Source organism: Ambystoma mexicanum, chromosome 11 (genome assembly GCF_040938575.1).
Source record: "Ambystoma mexicanum isolate Mex_15411 chromosome 11, UKY_AmexF1_1, whole genome shotgun sequence".
Classification (NCBI taxonomy): Eukaryota; Metazoa; Chordata; class Amphibia; order Caudata; family Ambystomatidae; genus Ambystoma; species Ambystoma mexicanum.
The window spans coordinates 853,473,227-853,498,233 of NC_090934.1; the positions used below are offsets into that span (position 1 = coordinate 853,473,227).

Below are 25,007 nucleotides of genomic sequence, written 5' to 3' on the forward strand. Positions count from 1 at the left end.
TACATACACAAGAATTGATTACATATATATCTCAGAAGAACTCATGGCAGTCACGGCACACTCCAGAATTGAGCCAATAACCTGGTCGAGCCATGACATGGGGCCTCATTACGAGTCAGTCGGTAACCGAGGCTGTAAAACCACCTGGTTACCACCAGACTCGTATTACCATTCCGCCTCCATGACTCCCGGAAATACCAGGGCATTACGAACCTGGTGTCCCGGGAATTCCGGAGGCGGAATTCGGTAAATCCCCATTCCCATTGAGTCCCACAGGACTCAATGGGAATGGGGAAGTGGAAACACCGGCACCATCTCGTGATGGTGCTGGTGTTTCCACCTCCGCCTGCAGGCGGGCGGTGTTAAACCCGCCAGGTCAGACCTGGCGGGAACATCACCTCCCGCCTGCAGGAGTCGGGATCGGGCGGTCCGGAATTAACAGTGGTGGCGGGTTTACCGCCACTGTTAATTCCGGACCGCCCGACCTGTAATGAGGCCCATGATCTCCTTAGAGTTAGATCTGGGCGCTCTCCCTCTCAGAGGATCGAAATGGCAATGTAACGAATCACTATGGAAAGACCCAGTGTTCCATCCAGAAATGATGACCGAAATAGAGAAATATATTAAGGTAAATGTTGACGGACAAGTACCGATAAAAACTGTCTGGGATGCAGGAAAAGTGACCTGGTGAGGGATACTAATTAGTGAGGGTGCTAATAAAAAAAGAGAGAGGTCCCTGATAGAAAAGAAATTGAGAGCTGAGATAGCGGACTTAGATTGGGCAGCCCGTACAGCAACAGAGAGAAGAGAAGAGCAGATCCTTCTATCTAGACATAAAAGAGAGGAACTCCGCCTCCTTGAAGAAGCCCAAGTCATTAGAAAACTACAACTGCTCAAGCAAAAACACTATGGGCCTCACCCAGGCGCTAAGTGTTTAACGGCGCCGTAAAAGGCTGCGGTACGGTTAAACACTTAGCGCCTAATTACGAAGTCCCTTTGCTGGACCCGACCTTAACGGCTGGTTTTACCATCCGTTAAAGTAGGGACCCGCAAAGGGTCCTTGGTGCTAATTACGGTACTGCAATTTGCGGTACCGTAATTAGCGCCTTCCCCATTCTCATTGAGCCCTATGGGGCAAAAATGGGAATGGGGAAGGGCCATGGCGGCATGGGGAATTACCGCCCCACCAACCTCGGAATGGGGTGGTAATTCCCCATTCCGCCATGGCGGACTCCGGCATGGACCATGGTGCTAATAGTACCATGGTTTAGCGCCGGAGTCCTAATGAGGCCCAATGAGAAGGGAGACAAAGCCGACGCCCTATTGGAAAGCAGGCTTTGTGGGCAAAGAGAGGAAAGATGGGTTAAGTCTATACTTAGCAGCCCGGATGTCCCACACACATGAGACGGACCTTCCAGAGGCAGTTGCACAATTCTACCAACATCTATACAGGTCAGAAGCAGGCCAGAACAACTCTGTCATACACAACTACCTATCCGAGATCACAATGCCCACGGTGTCGGGTCATGAGGCGGACGTGATGGACGCCCCAATCACTGGAGAGGAAATTGAGGCAGCAGTGAAGAGATTACCACTAGGGAAGGCCCCTGGAAATGACGGGTACACAGTTGGTTTCTACAAGACATTCCTGTCCCCCCTGCTCCCCCTTCTACTGAAGCTCTTTAACGGTATCCTTGATTCCGGTGTAGCCCCGGACTCGTTCTCTGGGGCCCTAATCTCTGTGATACCCAAAATAGGCAGAGATCCCGAATATTGCAGCTCGTACCAACCAATCTCTCTACTTAACATAGATGCAAAGATATATGCGAGGATACTGGCAGCACGTCTAGAAATATATCTACCTCGGCTCATACACTCAGACCAGGTCGGATTTATCATAGGCTGGCAGGGATCCGACACTATGCGGAAGACTCTCCATCTGATAAATGAGTCATAGAAGAGAGAAGAGAAATCAGTTCTCCTCTCTATCAATGCAGAGAAAGCATTTGATAGGATTGAGTGGGGGTTTCTGGAAGTGGTCCTGAGCAAGGTTTGTCTTAGGGAGAGATTCAGAAGAGGGGTGAAAGCAATCTACACATCCCCTAAGGCCTCCGTATCTGTCAATTCCGATTATTCTAGATGGTTCCCCTTGAGTAGAGGGACAAGACAAGGTTTCCCCCTGTCGGCCATTCTGTTCGCCCTGTCACTCAAACAGGGCGAACAGCACAAAAAATTAGAACAGACCGACTGATCAAAGGGATCTCGGTCAACGGACAAGAATATAAATTGGCACTTTATGCCGATGACCTTTTATTGCACATTACAGACCCGCTAGACTCCATACCTAGAGCGATACAACTTATCGGACACTACGGCCTCCTCTCCGGCTTCAAAATTAATAGAAGTAAGTCCATTCTTTTCCCCCTTCATGAACCCACTCCTAGCGATGAAGCAAATTATTCAACTTTGGGATTAACCACCGGTGGGCCCACACTGAAATATTTGGGGATTAACCTGGTTAACCGCCTGGATGCCCTATATGAAGCCAATTTCGCACACCTCCTTGAAATGCTCTGGGCCTACCTGGATAAGTGGCAAAACCTTACAGTATCATGGATGGGGAGGGTGTCTGCCTCCCACAATTTTTATACCCCTTCCAAATGCTCCACATTGCGATCTCCAAATCATACTTTAGTGAGGTCAGGAGGACTATGTTATGCTTCCTCTGGCAGGTGAAAAAATGAGAATTGCCTATGAAGTACTCACGCTCCCCAAAGAGAAAGGAGGATTGGGACTACCCGACATTGAAAAATACTATAATGCCACACAACTTAGAATCCTGATACCACATTTGAGAAACCATACACTCCTACAATGGCTAGCTCTTGATAACTATCACTTCGCTACCGCCACAATCTCCGAATGGCTATGGGTCCCCAAGAATAAACTGACTCTCAGAATACGAGAACACCCAATTATAGGCACTATTTGGGAAATCTCAAAAGACACCCTGAGCATGCAACACATTACAACATGGCCATTCCCACTGAGCCATATCTGGGCGCCAGGAATAAGAGAACAAATCCCAGAACACGCACGATTCCAAACATAGTTCGAAGCGGCCTTAGAGAGAGGAGGCCAGCTCTGGAAAGGAGGTACATTTATCATTATTACTGACCTAGAAAGTTCCCTGATTATTGGGAAAAACTCAATTTTCCAATACTTACAGCTGAAGGGTATAATGTTGAGGGGCCCATGGAAAGAAAAGATACAAAGAGACCTTACCCCCTTCGAAAAGCTTTTTGATACACTCTCAAACAGCAAGGGCCTGATTTCAGCCAACTATAAAAATCTAATTGAAGCCAGGGGTGGTTCCACAAATAACTTCAGGGCAAAGTTGGAAACTGATATGAAAATGGAGATCTCTCCCGAGCTATGGTCAAGAATATGTACAGGAACCCCGAAAGTATCCATAGCTTGTCATTACAAACTACACGCCATCAAACTCCTGCACAGATGGCAATACGACCCCCACAGACTGTCCAAAATGTATCAAATGGCGAACCCCCGGTGCTGGCGCCAATGTGGCCAAGTCGCGACCTATTGGCACTTGTGGTGGGAATGCCCCAAAGTGAAGGTGTTCTGGAACAAAGTCCTTGGGTGGATTAAAGACATTGATGGCATGCAACGTTAATACACACCCCTTTTGATATTATTTGGTTTGCAGCTCAATGACAATGAATATGAGAGAGCGACAGGTCTGGTTGCCCCCCTATTACTGGCAGCCCGAGCATGCCTAGTCATTATATGGAAAGCTGAAGTAACCCCAAGTAAGAAGGAATGGGTGACTGTTGCAACTAGCATTTGTGGGATGGAGAAAGTTACTGCAAGTTTGCATGCATGATCCATGCAATGAGACACCCTGTGGCACGACTTTGTGTAGCATCACATCCCCACCCACTAGACCACGGGAAATCGCACAGACCGACGAAACAAAACACCAGAGCATAAGATTTAGAAAGTAATGTTTATTAAAGGATCACACCCCGGCAATGTGAATTTAACTAATGGGACCCCTTTGTCACACATCCTGTTACACACTCTGAATACTAGAGGACCACTGCGCTTGAACTCAATTGATGGACACAAATCTGATTATAAAACCTGTATATATGTGCTTGAAGATGCAGATCAAACCAATGCATATTCTAGAAAACACTGTACAGGGAGTGGATGGGGGAGGGAAAAGGGAAAGCAATGTTGATATGTTAAGATCTTGAACTACGAGTATAGATGTTTACCTCATTCTTTGTTATGGTTCATGACACTCTTCTGTTTACATGCATAACGATGCTGGGATTATATGTTATGTTGAAAACCAATAAAACCAAATTTGAAATAAATAAATCATACAGGCAACCTTAAATTTGATGCGGTCCTCGACCATTAACCAGTGGAGTGACCTCTGTAAGGGCGAGAAATTATCACATTTCTTCAGGCTGCCAATCAGTCTAACTACTGCATTTTGGCCGTTATAGAGTCTGTGCATTGGTTTGGCTGTAATACCCATTAGGATGGTATTACAGTAGTCTAGATGTGTATTTGTCATGGCTCCAATCACTAATGCATGATCTTCTTTAGGAATGTATGGGATAACTTTCCTTAGCATCTGTAGTGCGTAGTAGAGGGATTGGACCATTGCCACGACCTAGATTCTCCTGCCACATGCATCCTAAATTCTTAATCTTGGTGGACAATTGAAGTTTCTCCTCAAGAATGCTTGGGGCAAAAGACTCTTGCCGCTGCTACCAGCTTCTCTGGTCCAAACAGGATGAACTCTGTTGTTGCTGCATTCAGCTGGAGTTGATTTCTCGCCATCCAGTCATTTAGATCTTTCAGACACCGATTCACTTTAGCAAAAGCCTCCTCGATATTATCGATCTGAATGTAAATCTGAGTATCATCGGCATAAGAGTGATCGTTTACGCCATGAATTTTCAGAATCTTCAACTCGGCTGCATGTATAGATTAAATAACAAAGGGGAGAGCAAAGACCCCTATGGTACTCCACAATTCATCAGAATAGGGTCCGACATATAGCCGCCAGGTTGCCTAAGCCAGGGACTCTTGCTATGATGAATCAGGAGGCGTTAATGACAGTGGCAGTCACAAGAGATGGCTGCAGGACAACCTTAATAAACCCTAGTGGAGGTCATTCTATGAAAGAAATGGAAAGGGAGGATTGGTCTTGGGTTGTGGAGGTGTTATAGCCGAAACATATTGGTAGACCCTATCACATACATTTCCTTATTATACTGCAACACCCGAGGGGACTCTCGGTATAGGGAACAGGGAAGGATCTGGAGTAATGTTGAGGACTTTGAGGTTGTACCTCTGCAGGAAACATGGGTGGTTGAAGCACTTGACTAGGATGGCAGAAATACCATTTACACCCTGGCTACACAGGGCTCTAGGGGAAGATCTAGAGGGGGCTTACTAATCAGTGTAATAAATACCCTTTCCCTGAGTCACAAAGGGGTTGACTCAGAGTTTTTCTTGGCAGGCCACATAAAGGGCTGTTGGTTGGGCTCCTTCACTGAGGCTATTGTTATAAATATACATGATCCTGCAGGGGAAGAGTATAGCTCCCAGATCAGGATTGCCCTGGAGCAAACACTGGAGACATATGAAAATTCCTGTGAGTGCCCCATTCTAATCATAGTCGCGCTCTGAAACACCTGTGTACGAGCGCAATATAAATAAAATATCCTATCATATCATAATCGTAGGAGATTTTAGCGCAAAATTTCTTGTATCAGTTATGGATGGCCTTGAATGTTAAAATAAACGATACGTTGCTCCAAGTGGAAAGGGTGGCAAAAACATAGTGGCTACAAATTCTGTATGTTAAATGGAAAGTGTAAGGGGCGCAGGGTATTTCTGGGGGCTACACCAGAATAACTGACACGAGTGCTTCTGTCATAGATTATTGTTTCATCCAGGCTAGGTTCTTCTGTTTATTAAAGGGTTTCCAAATCATTTGTAGAGAAGAAAGTGACCACTTCCCCATGGTTGTGTTTAGCAATGCACCTTCTCAGACAGTGGAAGAGGTTGGCTCCTTAGATTTGAATGGCACTGCTATCCACATCTCTTGGAAATTTGGAAAAAGTGCTAGTGCTAATGGCTATTTCTCCGTAAGGTGTGGTGAGTTCAACCAAATAAGGTCATGAGCAACCTTGGACAAGGGGTGAACAGAGAAGTCTGGCAACTATGGCAGACTTCTGTTCCAAGTATCTAATGAAGTACGGGACCCTTACTGCCAATGTCATCATACTGACCTTTCCAAAGACCACCCTTGAGCACGGTAAATTAATGGCCTTGAGAATTCTGAAAAAAGGGCTCATTTAAAGGTGTTTGGCCATATCATTCGAGACAGAATAAGGGCTATAAGACGGGAACTCATAGCAACTCAATTAAATACTAATTTAATCACCCTTGACGCCAGTTGTAAAAATATAAAAGCTGAATATCGATGCTGGCTACGCGGCTACCAACAGGAACAGCGATGAGAACGCTGGAGAAATCGAGTGCCTACATGCAGTAAAAATGATGCAAGCTTCTTCTTGAAGTTGGTTAATGGCACATCTGAGCACCCACATCTTTTGGAAGGTGCTTCTAAAGTAGCCTGGGAACCATTCATAAAAGACACTCTGGGCTGTACCCTCTCATTGCTCCAGGAACAACTACTATCAGGAATGAAATGGAATTACAAACATAAGGTAGAGGATATTTCAGCAATTATTCAAAATAACAAGGAATCCAGAGCTCCGGGCCCTGATGCCGTCTCCAATCCCCTATTGAAATTGAGCCTGATAGCTTGGAGGGGCATTTTACATCTGCTCTTTCAAACTATTCATCAGGGAACCTCCCAGACTCATGGACCAAGAGCATAGCAGTCCCAGTCAGTATACAAACAGGGACATTGTAATGAGCCCAAAAATGATCACATCCTAGCAATGCTGGACGCCTCACCAACATCTTTGCCATGGTTTTACTGGCGGATTTGATGACTTGGTCTACCCTTTAATCAAACTGGACTCTGTAAATTTCACTCCACTACAGAAAAAATTCTAACCTTGATCGAGACTGACTGGGGTTTTCTAAGTCTATTGCTTTATGTAGCTTTTGTGGACTTCAGTGCAGCTTTCGAGATGGTGAATAGAAGCAAACTTGAGGGTTAAATTAAAGGGTTGTGGTATTGACTATAATTAGTGCCTTGTAACAGGAAGGCCAGCCTTAACGCAAAAGGCTCACTTCTCCAATATCCACAGTTAATGGCCTGAAACAAGGATGTATTCTGGCTCCACTTTTGTTCAATCTGCACATGGCGCTTTGTCGTCTTATCTAACCAAAGTACAATCTTGTCCCCCAAGATTGGGTGGAGTTCAGATGTATTGGTTGGGTTATGCAGACCATTTACTACTTTTGACTCCAACCTCTGTGGGCCTTCAAAAGTTGTTAGACCAACTGACTGATTTTGCCATTATACACAACCTTAGTATTAATACCTTGAAAACCAAATTCATGTCCTTCATAAAAGGAAGAAAAAGATCCAGAAGTAATTTTATGGAGGTTGAATGGTGTGGGGGTGGATAGAGTTACTGAATGAAACTATTTAGGTGTCAGTATCGACCAACACCTAAATTAGGGACCACATATGGAGAGTCTGGATGTCACGATACAACATATATCTGCTATCAAACGTGATGCAGTTCTGCACACAGGCTTTTCTCTTTCTTCCCTAATAACGTTTATAGGGCCAAAATAGTTCCAAAATGAAAATATGGAAATGTTTGGGGGTTAAAAATATAAAGAACTATCTAGACTGGAGCCACACTGCATTAAATACATCATGAATCTCCCAGCCAGAACTCCTGTAGAATTCCTCTGTTGCGAACTGAATTTATGTTCCACCTCAGGCCTTTACAAATATCAGCCTGTAATGTATTATTGGAAGATGATAAATACAGCTGACCAATAATTATGTTGTTACTTGCATTTAGAAGCTTTTAGGTTGCAACGGTCGGTATTGAATTTCACCAGTAAGCGCATTCTGGTAGAAGGAAACACCTGGATACAGCGGTTAAAAACCATTTTTATGGCCTTTCTAGGGAAAAATATAAAAAGAAGCTAAAGGGGAATATACTGCTATCAGACAAAGAACAAAACTGGAGTAACCTCTCTACAAATTCAAATTAACAGGGATTACGTTAGGTATGATTCCCCCTGGGATCCTAGCACTATATCTGAAAGAATTTCTAAATTACCTCATCTGATTAGAGTACATGAAATTCAAATTCATTCTAGTAGACACACTAGAAGTTATTGGCGCAAGACTGACCGTGATCAGAGAAGAGCACAAGTGTAGACTATGCAAAACTGCAGTGATTGAATCTGCTAAACATCTGCTGTGCCACTGTGAAGGAAAGGCCTCTGGGCCGAGGGGTTGGGTGTGATTCCATTGCTGGAGGGAGATGTCATCCGGAAGCTGTATCTGAAGGGAAATCATATTCCTCTTATACATCATTTGACCAGCTTATGGATGGACATTAAACATATGCTGCAAGGACTAGGAAGTGTGCACATTGTTACCTAGTGAGGTGATTACTGCCAGAGGAAATAAAGCAGGATGATTAGGGATTAGCTTGGCGGGGAAGACTCTCCCATTTTGGATTTTATGTGATGTATATTGTTCATTGTTCTTTTTTTCTTTTATTATGGGAATGTGGTTTGGTATTTAGAAAAAGTCCTTTTCATTGCTGTATTATAATAAATGAATCAATAACAAAAAATAAAATGTAGGAAGGGAGGCTGGCTATGTCAACTGGCAAAGACTGTGCTTCAGCCATCCAATCATCTGACATTGAGAAATGCTCTCATCATCCGGTTTCATCACATTGGTCTCAGGGTGATGAGAACGCAGCCTCCGAGCCCCATTGCGAATTGCCAACAATGACCTCTTATGCATCCTCTCATACATGCTGCCTGACGTACATCTTATGATGCCTCTTTTTACTGCTGCTACCTCACGCTTTTTGCATTTTGATATGGCGAGGCAGGTAGACCAATATTCCAGCCCTTCCACCTGCATCCCAAACTTGAATTTGAGAGCAACCCGAAAAAGGGTAGCTCCATGCAAAACATACTCACTTTATTTCCAGCGTGGACTCAATGCGAGGGGATGAGGCACCTCTTCGGAGGATTCCAGGGGGATTGTCTCTGTAGGGGGTTCCCACACCTCGAGTTGGGGCTGCAGCCGGGGTCTTCCTTGTAGCCAGGACCGAGCCTATGAAACAAGAAACGATGAGTGCTATTCCCAAGAGACTGAAATGGACTAACTACCAGAATATGAAGGACAAATGTAAACCAAGCCAGAATATATACTGATGGGAGGCCCATGGAGATGGACAATGTCTTTTAGGCTGCATACCTTTCTCCTGGATGGTGATCTTCTTAGTGAGGGGTAGTGGTTGAGGAGGTCTGGGGGTTGGAAGAGCAGGCAGCTTCACGTGGTGTGTCTGTTGCCCATAGGTGAGGCGACATGAGAAGCCTTTCCCAGAGCCACCCAGAACAGGAGAGACAGATACACAGAGAAACCTGGAAGAGATTAAAGTCAGGCATGAAGAGCAACTTAATGGTACCATGGTAACACCAAACCCAGCAGCAGTGATCTCAACTACATTATTCACGTCACCAAAACTAATGTGAGCTTAAAAAGCAATTTCGCCAGGTGGGCGATGTGTGTCAGCAGGCAGGGGTTGTGTGTGGAAAGGGGAAAGTGTGTATGAACAGCAAGGATAAGAGTGTGAATGTGTGTGTGTTTGTGCGTGTCTGTGAGAAGAAGTTGAGGTGAGAGGCTTGTGGGTGGAGACAGGAGCAGTGAGGGAGTTGTTTAGGGATGCAGAGTGTTGTACTTGATAAGTAATGGGATTTAACCCAGAGGTGAGTTCAATGTCTTTGTTTCACCAACGACCCTGCGCTCCCTTCGCATGCACTCTTTCTCTGAACCGTCCTCTCGCTTCTCATGAGCCTCTCATTCCACATTCTCACTACAACACTCCAAACTCCATACATACGCACACCGGAGGAAGCGCAGGTATAAACAAGAACACAACACACCCACCCTTTTCCCAACCTAACAACACAATAGCAACCTAATAATTGGAATAAGATATATTGACTCTTCACGATTAGTTCATGACGTAGTCTCATGACCACGCCGGGGGTTTCCTGACCCTACATCTCGAGACTCCTGTCATCTCATTAACATTATTCTACCCAGTCTTCTAGAATCACTGCCATGCTCTCCTCTCCTCCAACTTCCTTCCATTCAACTCTCTTTGTCAAACAACTCAATGCCATTGCGCTTTACTCCTTCATCTCCCTCAACACGCATGGACCCATGGACGCTCCTTGCCATCTCCATCTGCTCACTCGATCAAGATTCCATATGGAACCATTTTGAATCCTAATGGAATTTTTGAACACCTCCTTAACTCTCACAGGCTTGGTGTACTTCGATTCTCCCTTCCTCATCATTCTGCCTTTTTTTATTCTGACCAGATCAGCAGGCGCAACTTTCACTCTCAACGGACAGTCAGTCCTCCTATAATCCAACCCTCTACTGCTTCCAAACTTTGTTCTCCTAGGATTCACCCATACCAGATTTAACACAGTATTGGGTTCCCTGCCTCTCATCAACTCGAACAGCGATTTACCAGTGTCACGCCTAACCGATGTCATGCAACTCCTCAACTTCTCCTCTAGAGCCTTAACAACAGACATGTTATTGCTCATGTCTTGTTCCACTGTTTCCACAATCACCCTGTGGCACCTCTCCTCTAACCCATTGGTTTGAGGATGATAATTATCAGAAAATCTGCAGTCAATACCTACAGATCTAGCATATTCCATCATCTCTTCTGAACTGCACACCATTGTCGCTAACAATCACCTTGGGATATCCCTCCCTTTTAACCACATGTTGCATGAATCTAATGACCTCATAGGTCTCAACTCTATTTACCATTTTAATTTCATTCCTTCTTGAACAATAATCCACCATGACCATTAAAAAGTTATTTTCACTCGCCAAATTATCATATGGACCCACTATGTCAATTCCAATTTTCTCCCATGGTTGTTCTGGCTTATGCAAAGTAATGGGCACCACTTTAAACACCTTACAACTCTTGTCAGAATTCTGGCAAGGCCAACAACACCTCAAGAACCTCTCAACCATGAGATCGACACCAGGCCACCAATATTTGGTGTGAATATTGCGTTTGGTGCCGGTGGTTCCTGGATGTCTGATGGGCTCTCTCTTTTAACCCCTCCCTAAGACTCTGGGGCAGTATCAACTTGTCTCCCCTCAGTAACAAATCATCCTCAATAGAGCACTCATCCTTAACTTCTCAAAATGGGATGCAATTTTCATCTATCAATCTCTTATCTGGCCAACATTTCCTCATATATTCTATAAGTCTGCACAGAACGTCATCCTCTTGTATCTCTTAAATCATTTTTTACCTAGAAATCACTTCCAAAACTATAGCAACACCTCCCACATCTTCAACCTGCTCTACCTCCTCAAAATTGAGAGGCAATCTTGAAAGAAAATCGGCAACCTGATTCTTCTTCCCAGGCACATATTTCACCTCAAAGCGATAATCTTGCAATTTCAAACTTAACCTAGCAAGTCTGGGGGATGCCTTACACATCCCTCGCACCAACAACACTTCCACCAAAGGCTTATAGTTTGTACACACAATAAACGTATTCAAAAATGGTAGCAGTAGCCCCTCTCCTTGCTGTTGGTACTTTTGTTCAGAAGGGAATTGCCATAGCATTTTGGTGCTGGACTGTCCATGTGGGCAGGACAAAGACTGATATGCAAATGGTTATTTCCCATCTGTGAAAGCTACAGTGAGCAAAAAGTGATGGCTGCAAACTCTCAAAGTGGGAGAAAACCACAGAACAGGTTATCATGCCATGTTCTTTCTGGAGAGGGGCGCCTGCTACCTTTTTGAAAAAATGTTGCAAGGAACTTGAGGTTGGTCACCCCGAGTTACCTGGGGGAACCCAGACGTGGACTCCCTGCTCACTGTGCTGAGAGAGGCACAGCTCCACCTCACTAATGAGGCCCAACAAGGCTGAAACACATCTATGGGGTTGCTGTTGGTACTCTTGTTCAGAAAGGAATTGCCATAGCATTCCGGTACCTGACTGCCCATGTGGGAGGGACAAAGACTGTTATGCAAATGGATATTTTCCATCTGTGAAAGGTACAGTGAGCAAAACGCGATGGCTGCGAACCCTCAAAGTGGGAGAAAGCCACAGAACAGGTTATCATGCGATGTTCTTTCTGGAAAGGGGCACCTGCTACCTTTTTGACATTTCTTTTTAAAGGAACTTGGGGTTGGTCACCCTGAGTTACCTGGTGAAACCCAGACATGGACTCCCTGCTCACTGTGCTCAAAGAGGCACAGCTCCACCTCACTGATGGGGCCCAACAAGGCTGAAACGCGTGTATGGAGTTGTTTTTGGTACTCTTGTTCAGAAGGGAATTGCCATAGCATTTCGGTGCTGGACTGCCCATGTGGGTGGGACAAAGACTGATATGAAAATTGTTATTTCCCATCTGTGAAAGGTACAGTGAGCAAAAAGTGATGGCTGTGAACTCTCAAAGTGGGAGAAAACCACAGAACAGGTTATTGTGCCATGTTCTTTCTGGAGAGGGGCGCCTGCCACCTATTTTAACACAATAAACTTATTTCCCCACACATATTTCCTGAAGTAATTCACTGCCCACACACAAGCCAACAACTCTCTCTCGATTATAGAGTACCTACTCTCTATGTCCGTTATTGCCCTAGATGCATGGCAGATGACTTTTTCATCTCCATTCTCCAAAACTTGTGAAAGAACGGCTCCCAAACCAAACCAACTGGCATCAACCATGATCTTGGTTTGGTTTCCAAACACAAATCCACCCAAATCCAAGCGGTTTCTGATACACTCTGCTGATTTTTCGCACTCTGTATCCCACTCAAAGTTGACCTCCTTTTTCAGCAATCTTCTCACGGGTTCCGTTTAACCGGCAAAATTCTGTACAAACTTGTATATAACTCACAAAGACCCAAAAATGATCTGAGTTATTCTTTACTCTTAGTTCATGGCCTCCAATTTGGGCCCCACTGACCACATGTGCTAAATACTCAACTTCGACATCTTTAAACTTACACTTGCCATTCTCCACTTTCAACTCTTTTTCATTCAATCTTGACAACACACTCTGCAACCTCTCATCATGATCATGCTCCCCCTTTCCAAACACAATAATATCATCCTGGTAAACTAATGTCCCCTTAAATACTTTAAGTACTTGGGCCATGACCCTTTGAAACACTGTGGCTGCAGAGGCCAACCCAAACGGCATCCTTTTGTAATGGTACAACCCAAACAGTGTAATAAATGCCGTAAGATCTCTGCCGTCTTCAGTGAGACTAATCTGATGATATGCATTGGACACATCCAGCGTGGTAAATGTGTCTGCTCCTTCAATGCAGTTCAACATCTCTGAAATAATGGGTAACAGATATTTGTCCACCAATACGTTCTTATTCAAATCCCTGAGGTTCACACAAATCCTCACCTTGCCATTCTTCTTTACCGCAACGACAATGAGACTCACCCATTGTGATGACTCAATTTTCTCTATAACATATTCCTTCTCAAGTCTGTTTAAATCTTGTTCGACCCCATCCACCAAAGCGAACGGTATAGGCCTGGCTTTGCTACGCGCAACAGGCATTGCTCCCGGTTTCAAAACTGTCTTCAACAATCCCAACTGTTTTTGAAACACATCACGAGTATCCTTTCTCAAGTTCCTTCCACACAAGCTCTGCTTCTCTTCATTAACAGCACTGGTTCCTCTTTGCACAGATCTAATTGTATTTTCAACTCTGCCTGATACCTCCAGCCAAGTATATTTACACCCTTCCCTGCTATATTTATTTATTTGCATTTTTAAAGCACTCACACAGCCCGGGGGCATCGAGGCGCTGTTACAGGAATATGTCTTAGTTGCATATTTATAACGCGCTTAATACCCAGAGATTTCTAAGGGCGAATCCGGGGATCGAACCTGTGTTGCTTCGTGTCGTCTTGTTTCCAAGGCAAGCACTTTGCCGCTGAGCTATCCTCCCAGGACACCTTGATATCCGCTTGGCGACCTTTGAACTGTACAGCTCTCTTGAACCAGCCTGTGATGTGAATTTTGTCTGGTAGACACACTTTTGCTTTCAACCCTTCATGTGCCAACCTTTCCCATGTCTTGGCTGTAATTATGGTGTACGGGGAGCAACTGTCCCCCATGACTGATAGCCTCCAATTCTCCAACACAATGTAACATCTAGGGCACTTTAATCCCTTGCCAGCTGGTTCACGAACCACTACTACTCTCTCCTCCTCTGAATCCGCATCATTTTGTATCAATGACACCCTTTTCTTATTCCTACAGACTGCCGCGAAATGTCCCCTCATTCTACAATTCGCACATGTCTGATTAATAGCCGGACAGTTCCTTGAATTGGCATAATGTCCCACTCTGCTACACTTATAGTACCTGTCCTCGTCTCTGCCTTCATTCCTGAACCAAGGCTTTTTCATGTTTCCTTTGTTTTCTCTATGTTCTTGGGCTTTAGGTTTATAACTTCTCCCATTTGATTCATCAGCTGCTTCTTCCTTTTCTCTCTTGCTCCTCACAACATTCACAGAGGAGCGTTCTCCAGACTCTTGAGCTAGCTTAGCTTGACCTTGCCCAACACTTTGAGCTTGTAATGCTTCCATCTTCTTGCTCTACATTTCTTTCAAACAGAGGTGTGTGTGTTCCACCCTTTTTGTTATAACTACAGCTTCCGGCAATGTGGGGTTATCCACCATCCACAATATGTCTTGTATCAAGGAATCTCTGGTGTGTATAATAATCTGGTCTCTAATCAGTTCATCCAGCGTGATGCCTGTGCTGAAACGGCAAGTCTGAGATCATTTTCTAAGAGCTGACACATGTTCTTCAATTGTTTTGTCCTCCACATGTGACCTTGTGTAAAAGTTATACCTATTTATTGCAACATTTACCTCTGGGGCATGGTATTTGTCTAATTGTCTTAATGCTCGTTCATATTCATCCACGTCACCACCCTCATCTCCCGAAAGTTCTGGTAATTCTCTATATTTTCGTGACCTTCAAGCCCCAACGCATGTAATAACAGTAACTTTTTCTTCTGTGGAACAACCCATCTTGTTCCACTGTCTTCATATAACTTTTCCAATACTCCCTCCATTCTGGCCACACCACACTTGGCTGCCCAGGATTTGGTCAAAAACTTTCTGGAGGATGTACTGTTATTCCTTGCATCCTTCTCTTATCTATTACTATTATTCTTCTTCTGCAATGTTAAAGTCTTGTATTTATCCTGTATGACTCATGTTTGAAGGATAAAAGGAAGAGAAAGAAAAACACATTTTTTTGTACTGTGAGGATGAAGAGCCGATTTCCCCCTGACTTCTGCTTTCTTTTTTCCAAGATGGCAGCACGTTTCCGTGACACATTTAGGGCCTTTCCTCTAGTTTTTACGACAATGTCATCTTGTTTAACTGATCCACTTCGCTCGCGCTCGTAATAATTTATGGGAGAAAGTTATTTGTATATTATGCTTCTGGTCGCCGCTGCTAGACGGTTAGCGTTGTGCACCTTACTTGTGAAATCAATGACTCTTGGCCTTTCGGTGGATCAATTCGGAGGAAGCATCTGCTTGTACTTGGCTGCAGTGCTCTGTGCATGGGTTCCGTGGGTCGTTGGCCTCATTGCCAAAATGTTGTACTTGATAAATAATGGGATTGGACCCGGAGGAGAGTTCAATGTCTTTATTTCTCTAACGACCAAGCACTCCCTCCGCATCCACTCTTTCTCTCAACCGTCCTCTTGCTTCTCACGAGCCTCTCATTCCACATTCTCACTACAACACTCCCAACTCCATACATACGCACACCGGAGGAAGCACAGGTATAAACATGAACACAACACAGAGGTTTGTGAGTAGCTGGGAGGGAGGTGAGTGGAAAGGTGGTGGTTGTTGGTCTAGTAAGACTGGGAGGTGAGATGTTAGGGAAAAGAGTTACACAAGGTAAAAGTAAGGGGGATATTATGCAGTAGGTTTTATATCACGCTCCAGAGCCATTTCCATAGTCTCTTGGTGATCTGGCAGATCTGAAAGAGAGAGGGCAGGGGCGTTTGGCTAGTGGGGAAAGAATGAAAATGCAAGTCAGCTGTGAGGTTTTGTTGATTCGTGTAGTTCGGAAGTACCCAATTACTGTGTGTTGGTTTAGTTCCAGATCGTTTATGTCAAGAGCACTTGAGGTATCTCTGCCCAGAGTCACTGATGTACTGGTAGTAGTGCCCTGCAGGAAGAATAATTGTGAGGAGCTAACCAGAGGCACATTGTGGGCTTTGGGCTCTTGAAGTGGATAGGCTGCGAGACTGGTACTAAATCACATTAGAGAATGCTGAGGGTAGACATATGTGAGGAGACAGCAGCGAGTACCAAGTTAACGGAGTGAAATTGCTCTGCGAGAAAATGCCCATAGGGACACTTCGGGGCAGAATTGCAGTGGGGCATCTGGAAGCAAAATCAAAGTGTGGCAAAATTACCATGGGACTCATGGTATAAAGAAAACTATGGCACATGTGGGAATAAATCCCAGCAGGCAAAATCACAGTGGGCCACCTAGAGGTATAATCGCAATGGCACACCAGGGTGTAGTATAGCATGAAGTAGAAAGTGGAACTGTGAACAAGTTAGCACAACAAGGCATGGAGAGATATACATGGCGTTATAAAGTATTACAAGTCGGAACAAGGCATGAATGGCCTAGCAACGCAAAACCTAGTTTCCTCCCAGAAACCCTGCCACTTGTGACGGATGGCATCTCTCGTTTCACTTTCTCCCATTTCACTTTCTTGCTTTCCCACTGTTAAACTGGGTCTCCCTCTCTTTCTCACCCTTTCATCTTCTCACCCTTTCACCCTCTCTCGTTCTATCTCTCTCTCAAATAGAGACAATCTTGGTATTGGCATATGAGGGGAGGAGGCTATGGGATGGCTACCCTCAATACCATAAACAAGTTGCTAAGGCTTAATGGAAGCATGAGCTTTTTGGTTCATAGAAAGAGGCACCTGAGATTAACACACCCGGTGCTCCTTACACCTTTCTTTGTATGTTGGTTGGCAGGCTGAGAACTGTCTCAAAACTAACTCTAACTTGCTCAGGTTCTGTGATCAGAGAGCTCTGATGGGGTTTTTGACTGTCAGGGCAACGCCGATCTGGCTAAGCACAGCCTTTACCAAGTGTTCCTCAGGGCTGGCGCCCGAATCCCTGGTTGTTTCTGACAGTGAAGGAAAGGGTGGTAGCAAGGGGGTGGCAAACACAAAGCAACACCACTAGAATCTGGAGTTTGCGTTAGTATTCCCTTAGTAGGTGCTGATTCCTGCCAGAGCATTGTGGAATGGTCTGGACACGTGCTGAAAAATTAACAACGGCATAATAGGGTAAGAGGTGCGGTTCCATCGAAAAAATAGACTTTTTTTTATCCTTGGTCTCCGATTATGGCTGAAGCTATGTCAGGAGGGTTTCAATGTGTCCCACGAGAAGGTGTAAAACAAGCAAGTGATGGAGGAGTGTGGTGAGGCAGGAAAGTATGGGAAGTAGACAGGAGGGGTGTGTAGAGAGGTAGAGATTGTGAAACAGCTCGTTCATGATACCCCGAAACCCCGTAAACCACCTGCTTCATTCAGGATTAATTATATAAAGGTGCACATAGCAATGGGACAGAGAGGCAAGCCGGAAGCTTTCAACTATATATGGCTCAGTCCAATATAGCTTGGTAAATCTGAATTATCCACACAAAGTGCAGAGCGGATAGTGCCATTCTATGAAATTCAGCATCCCAGTTATAGCCACAAATATTTCTTACTGAATACATTGTATTTGTTACTAGCAGCGACTGAAGTCAAACCAAAATGTAATTTATTCAAGTTGTGTGGAGTGATTATAAAGGCATGGTTGTAGTGTGTGTTAACCACTGTTACAAAAAAGGGAGGAAAACAGCACCCAGAGACTTGACTTTACATTTGTAACACATTTTATATTTACAACAATGTTACACCTTATCGTTTAATTACATAGAAAGCCCCCTGGATAACAGAAGTAAAATGCAAACTAAAAAGCTTCCCTCCATCTAATCGTCATGTTCCTTCTGCTTCTGTCATGCAGGTACGGACACACAAACTGTAAGAATCACAAGGACAGGTCGGGAGAACACCTGTGGAACCTAGGGGTCCCAACAAAAGGAGGAAGGTTTTCTTTAATTAAAGCATAGGGTCTGGGTGGGAAAACCAATGTGGGTATCACTTGCCCTGGAAGGACCACTGGTGCTACGTTTAGAAGTCAAGGCCCAGTTGTAAAAAGCAAGGTTCCCGAGTCCCCTCCAGGACAGTGTCCATCAAAGTCACTCACACTCTCAGGGAGTTAAAGTGTCTTTGAAAGCTTCTTTGGTTGTGGTGTCCTCTGGTCCTCCAAGTCTCTTGTCATATCTTCTCATCTCTGCCTCGGCCCTGCTTCCTCCTGGGATGGTAAAATGGCCTCCAGCAGTTGTTGACCCCCTTCTGTCTTCAGATGTCCAGGATGGACAGGTCCATAGCCCCCCTCTTCTGCCCTAGTGTCTCATGGGCTTGGCTGTCCTCCAAGGACAACTTGAGTACAGCAAGGGGGTTCTGGGCATGATTGGCTCCCACCCCCACATGGGTACCAAAACTAGGAGTTTGGGATAGTGCTGATGGTCTGCTCCTTGACAGCCTTGCCTGAAACACAACATGTCTTATATATATACACATACACCTATATTACACAGCCACGCTAGTGGCTGTGTAGTTATGGTTAAATTGCTGTTTCCATAGGAAGAGCACTTTTTGGGCGGCTTATAACTTCACTCCCACTGACCGAATCCTCACCAAACTTTGCAAAAAAAGTATATGGGCCACTCCCCCAAGAGCGACCTTATAAGCAGTGCAGTTATAAGCCACTGTAAACGCATACATTCAAATATCTATGGACATGCATCCAAACCTCTAGGCCCTGCCAACAATCCCTGCATATTGGACAGCCACGTTAGTGGCTGTGTAGTTATGGTGAAGTTGCTGTTTCCATAGGAAGAGCTCTTTTTGGGTGCCTTATGACTGTGCTCCCCCTGGACGAATCCTCACCAAACTTTGCAAAAAAAGTATATCGGACACTCTGAATTTCTTTGGAACGTTTGGTGATGTTTGGTCCAGGGGGGGAAAAGTTATAGGGGGGGGTTCTCAAAACGTCTCTTTTCCCCTTGGACTGAAAAAGTTCGTCCCCACGGACATGTGGCGCTTTCCCTGATTGGTTGTGGAACAGCGTGAAGTACGTCAGCTTTCTTCGGTGCCCCCGCCATCTTTTCTTCATGTTTTGGTGTATGCGGACATCGCCAGAAACACATACAAAACAAGACAGCATTGCACTTGTCACACTTATGTAATACTATTTCAGAAGGTGACCTTTAAGGAGGCTGGGATGGGATGTGGGAGCACAAACTGAAAAAGTGGAGTTTTCTTGTCACCAAAGTCATACGGTTAAATGGAAGTTCATACTCACTGTACCACTACAAATTAGTGTGTGTGGGTTAAAATGTTTTTGGAATAATATTGCCGTCAGACTGGCGTCCTAAGTTTTGAAAACTAAGCCCACCATCTGCACTGTTTGCTGCAAACAGCGATTCTGGAGGTGTATGGGAGTAGCGGTTCTCATAATTGGATTTCAATATGTTGTTGCAAAGTAAGAATGTATTTGCCTTCTGAGTGAAGGTCACATGAGTTGCTTTTTTGGTTGGACACTCAATAGGCCCATGCATCCGAGTGAATGTATAAGGGGCAATTGTTTTTTGACCTTGAGCGAAAGGGAAACTTTAGAAGCAATTCAAGGAATGAAAGGGTCGAAAAAAATAGCAATTGATAAGGTTATGTTTTTAACAGTTTGTAAGGCACATGCAATATAAGTCCACGAAGATTCTTCGGTGCAAATACATTGGTGTCTGACTTGGACAAAAAGAATGGAGGCAGTAAATATTATGTAAGTTTACTTTTGACCACTCTACACCGACCCGCGTTTTAATTTTAAATTACCGAAACTCTAATTGTGACAATATAACTGAAGTATTATCTTTCTGTGCTGTTATATTTTTCCTCTAATAATGCAGAGTGCAAAGGTTCGGCATTTGTAGGGTATGACTACACTCATCCTTTTTTAGCGTTAATATTTCTTGTTTGAAACGTTATGTTTGCCCACATAGCTTTGTGTATGACTTTGCACGTTCTTTTGGTCTTGTTTGAAATCACGAGATGTAATTTTCTTTTACTTGTCCATTCATTTTGCCTTCATAACTGAATTATCGTCTTCCTGTGTAGTTGCCATTTTTTAAAATTTTACGGCGCATGCAGAATTTTGGCATTTGTAGCCTGTTACTACATTTACACATGGTCAATAGTAACATTTCACTAAAATGTCATGTTTGACCACTTACATTTGTGTATTACTTTGCACATTTTGTGTGTCTTTTTTGCAATTTTTTGCTAGAGGTTGGTTATTGACACATATTTTCTGTTACATTTTCCGCACAGGTACATCTTGCCGTACTGTCCGTGCCATGGTTTCCAGATGCCGAGTGACGGCTTTTTCGGACGGCAAATACAACTGCTCTTGAGCGGTTGCCTGTCCATAACAATTATGTGGGATGTCACCCTAAGCCCGCTTTGCCCGTACGCTGAACTCGCTATCCGGAGCAACATCACATCATTTATGGTGCTGTAGGCCGAAGGTCATGGCGCCTTCTTGGAAATCACTATGGAAACAAAGCGGCTGCTTTAACCAAGAACCCATAATTTTTGTATGGGAAAAAAACAACGTTTCTCATCTTTAACATTTGCAATGACGCCCTTAGAACCATTGTTATCATTCAATTGAAAATGGGATTACTCCGATGGTCTCTGACAGTTTCTTGTTAAATAAACCTACTTTACGAACTCTAAAATGTTAACGTTTTCTTTTACAATCCAGTCTATTATTTTAAAATGTACGTTACTACGTTGTACGTCACTGTATGTTTATTTACAGGTTCTGCGTCACATCACGTACTTGTGCTTTTTGCATCCTACCATGGAAAGGGAAGAGGGGCTATGTGCGAAACAACCGCCTTCCCTTTCTATGGTGGCCATCTTGAAAAAGGATTTTGTTTTGCAATCCGACCCCAGCAAAGCCGCCCCGGATTATAACCAGTTATCCTATTTTTTAGTAGCATACGTTACTGCTTTGCAAATCTAGACTATTACTGGCAAAGATTATTGCGTCTATGTATTTTACTGAGAAATATGAAGTACATGGAGTGTATGCAATTTTTTTTGTTAAAATTTATTTACACTGTGAAAGGTCGCTCTTAATGGAATATTTACATTGTTTAGGGGTGGATTTATTTTTTGGTACGACAGGTAATAAGGCAATTTGCGAACGGCATTGAGCAAAGAGGCAACAAACGGTAATATGGGCCGGTAGATGTACGGCGAAAAATGTTATAATAAGAATCCCTTCTACAGAGTTTTCATAAAAATAAATACACATGTGATGTCATCAGTGATGTCATCAATGACATTAGCAATGTCATCTTTCATGTCCTGGGTGTTAGTCTTAGCAATGCATGTAGGTGGCGTGAGTTATGGTTGCTTAGCTTACCATAATTAGCGAATGTCAAGTGTTTTTCGGTTTTACTGTGAACCATAATGTCCCTTTAACAACTTTTTTTTACTGAATATATATATATATACATATATATATATGGGTGGCAGTGAACAAAAACAAAGGGGCTACACATGTGATATCATCAGTGATGTCATCAATGACATTTGCGATGCCACCTTTCATGTCCTGGGTGTTAGTGTTAGCAGTGCACAGTGGTGCGGGCAGGTATGGTTGCTTAGCCTACCATACCTGGCGAATTTCTGCGGTTTTTCGGTTTTACTTTGAACCATAATGGCACGTTTGTAAAGTTCTTTTTAGTGAATTGCACAGGTTTTTAGTAGTGCAACTTAACCATAACATCCCCTTAACAACGTTTTTTTTGAGTGAAATATATATATATATATATATCCTAGTTTTCTCTACAGTCATAATGGGATACAGTGTCCCTAAATCACTCAGCCACCTTAAGGAGATATGGTGCCCTTTCTAGTACTCTCTGATTAGGACCCTGCCAGCTGCTGTCCCCAGGCCCTTCACAGGTCACCCTCCTTATTGTGTACCTTTCACCTGAGAAGTGGATCACTCTGGTCCCCCTGACTTGGCCCTCTCCTGCTCCATGGCTCTGCTTTCAGGTGATCCTCCTAGGTTCTACCTTTTCTTCCTTGCCCTCTTCTTCCCCCCTCCTCCTCTTATTGCTCATCCTCCCCCTGTTACTCTCTCTTCATCTCCAACATCTCCTTGCTCTCTTCTCCTTTCCCTCCTCATAATGGAGTCTGCCAATTTTTGTATTCTGTGTGATAACGTGATTGGGCCAATAAGTGCACTGATTTCGTTGCTTGTTCCTTCCTGGGTTTGCCTGTCCCTTATTGACACTTAACCCAAGAGCCCATCTCCTCCTATACTGGGCAAATCTCCCCTTCCTTAACTCCAGGTAAGGCGATTGTTCTAATTATTTAGTTCATTCCCTGCCAGTGCCACCGTGTTAGGTTCAGACGCTAGTGTCATGACTGCTCCCTGACCCAGTGCTTTGCCTACCAAGTTTGTGGGGAACTGATTCTCGTGAGCCGCCACTGTGCCGGGCTAGTTCACAAGGAAATGGTTCTCTGTTCTGTTTGCTAAAAACGGAATTGAAAGTTGTGGTTCACGGCCATGATAAGCACAAGTGCACCAGATTTCCATCTGTACCGTGTGTTTTTCTTGGTGGTAATTTCCATGATCCATGTCAGGCTTTGCCTCACAAGCATGTGCCATTTTGGGACTTCCACTCTGCTCTTAAACCTGGAGACCTTAGGTAGGCTAAGCAGCATGTCTTTCTGTTTTTCCTCATCAGCCTGCATGTGGTTGTGTGGGCTGTCTAACCCGCTGATACATTTATTTCTCTGCCAGGTATCTGTAGGGGCATAAGGACTCTGGATTTCTCTTGCCAGCACTGGGAGGAATGGCAGAGCCCCCATTCACCTCATACAGAGATTACATTATGGAGCAGGTGGTTCCTGTAAATGCATCTATAATGCACAGATAAGCAGAATAAACTGCATATAGGCATGAGCAAACACACCCTTGCTAAAAAACCTAAACAGGCGTGGCAAGTGTGTTGGAGGTGTGATACTGTTGGGCTGTCAGTCTGCAGAAATGTAACGGAGCATTTTGGCAGTTGGATTGGCAATTGGATGGGCAGATTGTTTACTCTTGCTTGAAGCTGCAATCCGACTTTGGTGATCAACATTGCTGCCTGGGAGTCTCGGCTCGGCTTGAGAAGCGGATTGCTGCAAGGGTTTTAAATAGCCCAGTTGAGCGTATAGCGTGCGCGGGGCAAGTGTGTTGGAAGTGCGACACTGTTGGGCTGCCATTCTGCAGAGACGTAACAGAGCAATTTTTGGCAGTTGGATTGGCAGATTGATTACTCTTGCATGAAGCTGCAATCCGACACTGGTGATCGACATTCCTGCCTGAGTTTTAAGTAGCCCAGTTCAGTGCGTAGCATCTGTGTGGCAAGTGTGTTGGGAGTGTGATACTGTTGCACTGTTGGCCTGGAGGCTGAGGGTAAGTGGAGGACTTATTTTCAAATAATTCTGTATTGAATGTATGATCTAAGAAGTGAGGCCAAACTAAAATTGAGTGGAATCATGGCACTTCATTTGAATGAACAGCTGGATTTAGCCAGCGTGCTACCGCTCCCTCCTTCACCTGATGGTGATTTTTCCAGAAATCATGGCCCTCAATTGGCGGCAAAAATCACTGACAAAAGTGAAACACGGTCCACAATAATAGCCTTTTATTAACCAATAGCAAACAAAATCTGCTTACAGGAAATGACTGTTAGGAAGGATCCTTTGGAAAGGCTGGATAGCCCATAAAAAACATATTAGAGACAAATATTAGCAGTACAAAGAGAGGAGTAGATGATCATTACATTGATACACCTCCCATTTTCAAAGATTTTGAATCTTCCTATTCGGAAAGTGATAACTGAGAAGAGGACCAATCCTTTTAAAGGAGGCATAGCCTTTCGACTTTATTAAGGCTAACACAAGCACAAGACCATAATGCATCTGCAATTATTGCAGTAAATAATGTTTTAACAGAATTTGTCATCTGTATGAACAGATTTCAGAGGGAGTTTTATGAAATACTGAATTGTTGGGGAAATTAATGACCAAATTGGAAAGTCACGATTGTACTTTGTGTTGTCTACAGGATGGTCTTTTACAGGCTGGTACATTTGAACTGCTCCAGCTGCTACAAGTAATACTAAGGAGAATAGGCTTATTAAGTTAAAGAACAATCTAATAGATAGTGGTCAGAGCAAGGTAAATATTAATTTGGAAGAATTATTTGAGGCAGCTATATGTGGAGAGGTAATTGTATAATAATGTGAAGAACAAATCGGTGATAATTGTATTATTATGTACTGATGGAACGCGAATGTCTTATCCGATCAACAGCTGGAAATCAACTTAATTGATTTAGGTAAACATATAGATCTGTGGTCTACCAACAACACTTGTCGTCAAATAATAATAGCAGGCGATCTAAACGCAGACTGTGATGTGGACAGTTTGATGGGAGAATCCTTGC

The 25,007-nt window shown here is 43.9% G+C and overlaps 1 protein-coding gene across 1 annotated transcript in view; it reads right to left on the reverse strand.

Moving 5' to 3' along the window:
* LOC138505049 (uncharacterized) overlaps positions 1-25,007 on the reverse strand; it is a 271,079-nt gene that overhangs the window by 45,036 nt on the left and 201,036 nt on the right. Inside the window, exons 12-13 of the mRNA XM_069625377.1 lie at positions 9,491-9,657; positions 9,211-9,346 (exon numbers count right to left, since the gene is read on the reverse strand). Coding sequence (XP_069481478.1) covers positions 9,211-9,346; positions 9,491-9,657 — 303 coding nt within the window. The remainder of the gene's footprint in view (positions 1-9,210; positions 9,347-9,490; positions 9,658-25,007) is intronic.